The sequence below is a fragment of the Monopterus albus genome, unplaced genomic scaffold (assembly GCF_001952655.1).
Source record: "Monopterus albus unplaced genomic scaffold, M_albus_1.0 scaffold257.1, whole genome shotgun sequence".
NCBI classification, from domain to species: domain Eukaryota; kingdom Metazoa; phylum Chordata; class Actinopteri; order Synbranchiformes; family Synbranchidae; genus Monopterus; species Monopterus albus.
Window position 1 is genome coordinate 497,863 of NW_018128137.1, and position 7,153 is coordinate 505,015.

Below are 7,153 nucleotides of genomic sequence, written 5' to 3' on the forward strand. Positions count from 1 at the left end.
GGGGGGGGGGGGTTTAAAACTGGATTAGGTATATTCCAAAAGCTTTAACTGTAGGGTGCTTTTATTTTAATGCAGATGCAAAATTAGTCCAAAGTTTTTGAAGCTTTCATTGATGGTGACATTATCAATGCCTGCTCTATTTTAGTTTGAGATTGTTCCCATGTTGGATAATTAACAAATGTGAGCACATTGTTTAAAAGCTGTTTTGTTTTTTTAACAGTGTTCATGAGAAACTTGACTCTTCTAGAGCATCCTCTTATGTAGGACTGTAATAAGTGAGTAACCATTTTGTGAATGGATCCAATGCTGCATTCAGAAACACTGGAGTTCTAGTGGTGCTGCAGCCAACAAACCATGGGGGCATTCAGGTCTGATACACACTGATATAACGATATATGTGAGGGTTACTCTTGTCAGTGATCACTGATTGTACTATACTGTTCATGCTGTGGTACATTTCCCTTTAATGTCTGTGGCTGCATTAGGGCACACTGGACAACCAGTGAGCAGGAAATCTGTAACCAGTTTAGATTTTTAAATAGCTTTTTCATCAATGTGATCAAGTAGAATAGAATAAACACCCAGTCTACTTTATTTCTTAATGTTATTAACCAGATTTAGTAATGAAGTTACACTATTCTGTGATAGAAAATGGTATCATCACTGGCTCCTAGCTTAGAAAACCATCAGTGCAGCTTAGCTGACAGTATTTACTGTTTTCTGCTGTTTCAACAACGGACATAACATGTAGACTACTTTTGTAGTGACGATGAGTCATGAGTGTCCAAAATCTAAATTTAGTGCTCACTACTGTCTAAACAATAGGTTTGAATAGGTGAATGAATGAGTGAGTGTCTTGTTGCGTTGTCTTCTGGTCCACATTGCTGCTGTCAGGCAGCGGTATAGATGGAGGCTGGTGCTACGAGCAGCCAACCACCAGTGTGATGCGGCACGCCCAGGACACAGTCATGGAAAACAGGCCTACATCAAGTGAGTATGACTTTCTTGATTTTAAGAACATGTGTTCTTATGTTTCCTTTAATGTTCTGGATAGAATAAAGTTCCATAACTGAACTTTTAAATCAAGTCATTTAACAAATAGCAGTTGAGCTCGTTCAGGTGTTGTCTGGTGCACACGTCTTTATTCCAGCACACTTTCAAACTAAAACAAACTTGTGCTCTGTAATATTATGCCACATATACAGACAGATTTATGAGATGTACACTAAACTCAAGATTATTCTGTTTTAATTTCACAATATGACTCAAGATCTACATTACTTATCTTTTGAGGAAATCTATCGGTGTGAAAGCAGATGCACACGTGAACCAATAAAACTCGGTCAGTTTTCACACCAACACTAGCGTTCGTCATCGCTCCTATACTCGCATTCACTCGCACAAAACAGGCTAATAAATTAGAGATATTATCTAGCATGTAGACGTAATCTAGATACAACACGGAGGACCAACAATATTGAATGACTATCCCAAAACATCACAGCACAGAAGGGGAAAGCAGAAAAAAGGCTTGAATTTCTTGATGGGCCAGCTCATCTTTTCGATTTGGGCACTTGAACTCTTGATAGAAACACTATGTGACCTCTGAGAGAAGACAGGAGGTTCCTTCAGTTTGTTGTTAAGGCCCCTCAGAACAGAAGATTCACATTAGACCTCACATCAATGCTGATTAATTTGGTTCTGCAGCATGACAACCAACAAGAGCTTTGCTGTTACAAATAGCTCTGTGCAGATTTTACCGTAAATGGTGCCAAATGTTCAAAGGTGATCAACATTCCAAAAGCCCCACAATGCTGAACTTATAATGATATAAATATAAGACAAATGCAGCAAAACCCCATATTTTAGAAGCTGGAACCAACAAATGAAATGTAAAAATGATTATCATTTGGTATTTCTATGCAACAATTACTAGACAAAATGTCTCCGCAGTTTCCAACTAAACATAGAGTTTGTATCCACAAGTGTACAGCAGAAATCAGAAATCATAATACAACTAACAAGAAGAGCCTTTCCACTATGTATTTCACTGTAACGCTCTGTTACAAGACCTTATTCAACTGAGGGTCTGTGGTCTAACGTTGATCTGTGCGAGTTCCTGAGCAGCTCCAGTGTGAACCAGCAGATGGGGATCAAGGCCAAAGTCAGTTTCATCGCTGCATGTCTCTTCACACAACAAACCTAGTTCACTTTTCAGAAGGTGACCTAGCAACAGAGCTTGGACTCATCATAATGACAACTTCCAAGTCTGAGAAAATCTAAATGGACGTTCTCAGGACAGTTTCAGTTTGCAATAGTACAAACACACTGGGTAGCAAACACTAGCATAAACATTTATGTACAGGTTTATACAATACAGATCAGATATGATTTGTTTCTCTGGTGTCTTACACTTGTGGCACTGGTTGCAAATTAAACAGTCACAATATGCACCTAATTTTCTTTTTTTTTTTTCAGCAAATGTGTACAATATATACATGAATAAATATGTTTTTCTCTCAGTGCACAGGGTAAGCAGCAGGAAGAAGCATGTGATTCCATTATGGGAAATTACTGAAGTCAGTTTTCACAGAAGTGAGTCTCTTAAATATTGTTAGGTTTTCTCTAGTTTAAACTCCTCTTACCCCAGTGGTTTCCATTTTTACAAGAGCTGATAGAGCACAATGATACAGATCCTCACAGTCGTGCAGGGTTTGTCCACTGACACTCGGTGTGTTTAGCTGCTTCATTTCTGAGTGTCCACAGAGGTTAGTGCACAGTGTATGAACATGTCCTTTTAAACCATTTCACTGTGCCAGATGGTTCATATATGGGACAGAGCAGCTTTATGGTACAGGCCTGATGCCAGTCCAGTTCCAGTATGTCCTGTTAAAGCAGTACTGGCCTCACTGTACATGGAGGGTGGAGCAGTGGCTTTCTGCAGCCAGCAGGGGCAGCACCGAGCCACAAATCTCCTCCAGGACTCGAGGGTTTTTCCTGACCAAATCCAGACTCCTGAGGTGATGCCTACCACTAAGCACATGAAGTACTTGAGCATGAAGACAGTGTAGTCTGGACCTTGGCCCGAGTGCTGCCGCTCGGATGTGCAGGAGCAGGCCAAGGCTCGCTCCCATCCGGGCCGGTAGTGTTGCTCATAGACCAGGCAGGCCACCACGATGGTGGCAGGGACAGTGTACAGCACTGTGAAAAGCCCAATGCGGATCATCAGCCTCTCCAACTTGTCTGTCTTGGTGCCACCTTGTTTGATGATGCTCCTGATGCGGAAGAGAGAAACAAAACCTGCAAGTAAGAAGAGTGAGCCTGTGAAGAGGTAAACCACTAGAGGAGCAAGTACGAATCCCCTCAGATTCTCCAGACTCTGGTTCCCAACGTAGCAGATTCCAGCCACAGGGTCCCCATCCACAGAGCTGAGAGCCAAGACTACAATTGACTTGATGCTGGGGATGAGCCAGGCAGCAAGGTGGAAATACTGAGAGTATCCTGCGATGGCCTCACTGCCCCACTTCATGCCTGCAGCCAGAAACCAGGTGAAGGACAGCACCACCCACCAGATGGAGCTGGCCATGCCAAAGAAATACACCAACAAGAAGACAAGGGTGCAGAGAGCGGGGCCAGTGGTGTCATAGAGGATGTGTAGCTGGTCACCACCAAAGCTACTACCAGCGCCACACGCCACTCGCTCATGACCTGCCACCAGGCGGATGATGTAACCCAAAGAAACAAAGAGGTAGCAGGCAGCCAGGAAGATGATTGGTCTCTCTGGGTACTTGAAGCGCTCCATGTCAATGAGGAAGGTGGCCACAGTGGTCAGGGTGGAGATGAAGCACAGCACTGACCAGAGCCCCACCCAGAAGCTGGTGAAGGCACGTTCATCAGCTGAGAAGTAGGGCTGGTGGCAGGGCTGGGCACAATTGGGGAGGGGGCCAGTCTGGACCCGGCCGTACAGAGTATGGGACTCCCTTTTGATGGGGACCAGGGGATCTCGACAGCGGCACTCCCTGTCACATTGCTGGGGGCTGGGGGGTCTGGTCCGGCCTTTAGGGGTGGGCTTGGGGAAAGGGGGAGCCAGGGTGGTGGTCTCGCTGCTGTTCTGGTCCATGCAAAGGGTCTCGTCGCCAAGGTGGGGAAGCTTCTCACAGCTCATCCTCTCGGGCCACTCGAAGCCATACTGGCTCATCAGAGGGGAGCATCCTCGTTTGGCCCGTTCGCACACAGAGCGGCAGGGTGGCAGCGGCTTGCGGTAGTCCGGTAGGCAGATAGGGGTGTACATGCTGCACAGAAAGAACAGCAGGTCTGGAGAGCAGCGGATCCGGACCAGAGGCCAGAATTGGTGCACCTCCAGCCCCACCTCCTCCTGGGTGTCATGGTTAAACTGATTGGGCATGTAGGTCAGGTTGTAGCCAATGCCTCTGCACATGGGCACAGTTATAGGCTCGCACACCAGGTCCTTGGAGGCTCCTAACATGAAGCCAGGACACCAGAACAGCAGCAGCAGCAGGAGGGGCCGCGGGAACGGCGGGCTGCATGGCGCGTGCCTCGCCATGAATGCCATGTAGAAAATAAACATGAAACCAGTTTTAATATGATCAATAGGTGGTAATTAAAAATAAGAATGTCAATGGAGGCGGGGCAGTCGGCTTCTTTTAACTCATAAGATCCGCTAATCTACCAAGACTGGATGAGAAGTTTCATTCAGCTCCGAGAGAAAAACCTTTCAGCAGTGATCAAAACAGAACCGTGTGATCTCCTCACTTTAAATCCGGGTTCTCTGTAAAGGTCCACAAAACGCCAGGTGAGCCTCTGCTGTCAATCATTCACCAGCGCTCCGGCAATCATTACGGAGAAAGTTCATGTGCGGTGGTCACGTTCCAATAAATTTAACGACCCCTTCACATTTTACCAGCCCGGTTTGTCCCCGACAGGTCGCACACGCCAGAAAAAGGCGCATCTTGACATTTCCATTGTGTTAAACATGTTTAGGACTTTGTGAGAAAACTAAAATCACAATATCACTGTTCAAAGTTAACAAATCGATAAGTATGCGCTCGGAGCCCGATGATCCACTTGGCGTCTCACGTCGGGTCGGTTTCTTTTCTCCAGTAACACAAAAACAGCTTTCAGGCACGTTGCGTCTTCTTTGGGGAGTTTCACAAGTGTCCTCACAGGACACACGCAGAGGAAAAGCAAAGTAAAACACGCTGATAATCCGTAGGTACAAACTTGACCTGTGTCATCAGGTACAGCGGCGTGCGCGTGCAGCCCTGACCGAGCCCCAGGACAGAATAAAGTCCGTCTGAAGCTGCAGCACCTTCGCGTCACAGAGGCTGCTGCGTTCAGGGGCTGTGGGAAATGCTACCGTTGGCTAACAACCAAACCAAATCAACACTATCGAAAAGACGGATCAGATCATGTAAATATTAGGTCGCACATGTTTTTACTCCTGGTTTAATTACTATTTATGAATATGACGCACAAATTTGATGCACTTGCTACTGGAGTGTTTCCATTTATGTTATTCTATGTTCTAGGCTACCAACATTTTCTCTTGATGCAAACTTAATACATCATCAGTGATAAACCAGTACATTAATGCATCACTCTGTCAGGAGTCATTGTGTGTAATAAGTGATTTTACTTTTTATACTTAAAACACCTTGTTCCTGTTGAAAATGAGTTATACTTTTATTCAGATGTTGAATGCAGGAGTTTTTAAATGGTGAAAGATCGGACTTCGTCTTTGAACACTGTAATTCAGTTCAACAACTTTTAGTCTCTGATAAAATCCCCAAATTTCCCAAACCTGATCTGGATTTATCATTTATAAACACACTTTGCATAGACTCCACACAGGGTGAATTCACTAAAATGTGATTAGGTTTTATTTCCCCTCTTAATTCTGCAGCTCAGTGAAGTCTGGTGTTTCCTGAAAACTGCCTTGGACACAGAGTCCCTGTTGTGATTGTACTCCCACCGAGAGCACTTGAACACATCAGTGAGTTGTATTTATGACTTCCTGCATTGGATATGATCTGTTAGGCCACTGACACCCCGACCAAACACACAATAGGGGTTTCAAATCATTCACAGTATGAAGATCCAGACTGTCCTTTATTCCTCATTAGTTGTGATTCTCTGCTCATGTTTCTTTTTCTAATGCTAACAATGCTGCAATAATTCCTAATGTCCTTCCTCTATAATCAGTATGTATTGTACATTAGGTGCCCCCCAGTTGTGTTTTCAGTCTAAATTCATATTGCTATCCTATTCCCATGAGGATCAAGTGTTTCATTTTTGAGCTGGTCAGTGCATTCCCAGGTGAGGGTATAGAAGAATATTGAGTTTGGACACACCTCCTCATTTAATTGAACAGTACAGTGTGTATATGCACTGATCCTGACTTCAGACAGACCTTAGTCTCAGTTTGCCCTCGTATCTGCAGACAGTCTGTTTCCTGTTAACTCTGCTTACACTGGGGAAAAATGAGTATATGTTTTATTACGAGACAGGAACGGTGTCATTTTCCACAAACGGTGTCGGTGGCAACCTCAAATTGGCCAAGCTGTGTTTTTGGCACGTTTGATTCATCTTCAGCTCTTTAGCTTCAGCACCATGCACTGTTCAAATATCCTCTTTAAAGGCGGTGGGGGATTAAACTGTCATTTATAGGAATTTACAGAAGCCCTGTATTTACATTGTTACTTACATTAGCTTTATGAAAACTCAGTTAATGGATTTGATGTCAACTATAAAAGTTTAAACTTAGGCTTTTATGAGGTGACTCGTATTTTTGTTGGGTGGGGGAGATTTACCACTGTCACTGTCCACTGTCATAAACTCTGAGCCTAGAAAAGCAGCAGCTCATGACATCTAACCATGAAGAGATCAGCTCCTGAGGCCCCTTTCAGTGAGGTAGGCAGAACGTTTCCATAATATTACAGTCAGGACGTTTCTGTAGTTTCATCTCTGTAACAAAGTAAAACTAGCTCCTCAGAGACACCATCCAAGAGAAGTCTTGAGCATCTCTGGAGAGACCTGAAAATGGCTGTCCACCAACGTTTACCATCCAACCTGACAGAACTGGAGAGGATCTGCAAGGAGGAATGGCAGAGGATCCCCAAATGCAGGTGTGAAA

General features: G+C 44.4%; 1 protein-coding gene across 1 annotated transcript; it reads right to left on the reverse strand.

Annotated features, from left to right (window-relative positions):
- Positions 1 to 1,132: 1,132 nt before the first annotated feature.
- Positions 1,133 to 5,317, reverse strand: fzd5 (frizzled class receptor 5). The gene has a single exon (XM_020621304.1). It carries the CDS (start codon positions 4,586 to 4,588, stop codon positions 2,825 to 2,827), a length of 1,764 nt encoding a protein of 587 aa, XP_020476960.1. The 5' UTR covers positions 4,589 to 5,317; the 3' UTR covers positions 1,133 to 2,824.
- Positions 5,318 to 7,153: the final 1,836 nt, after the last annotated feature.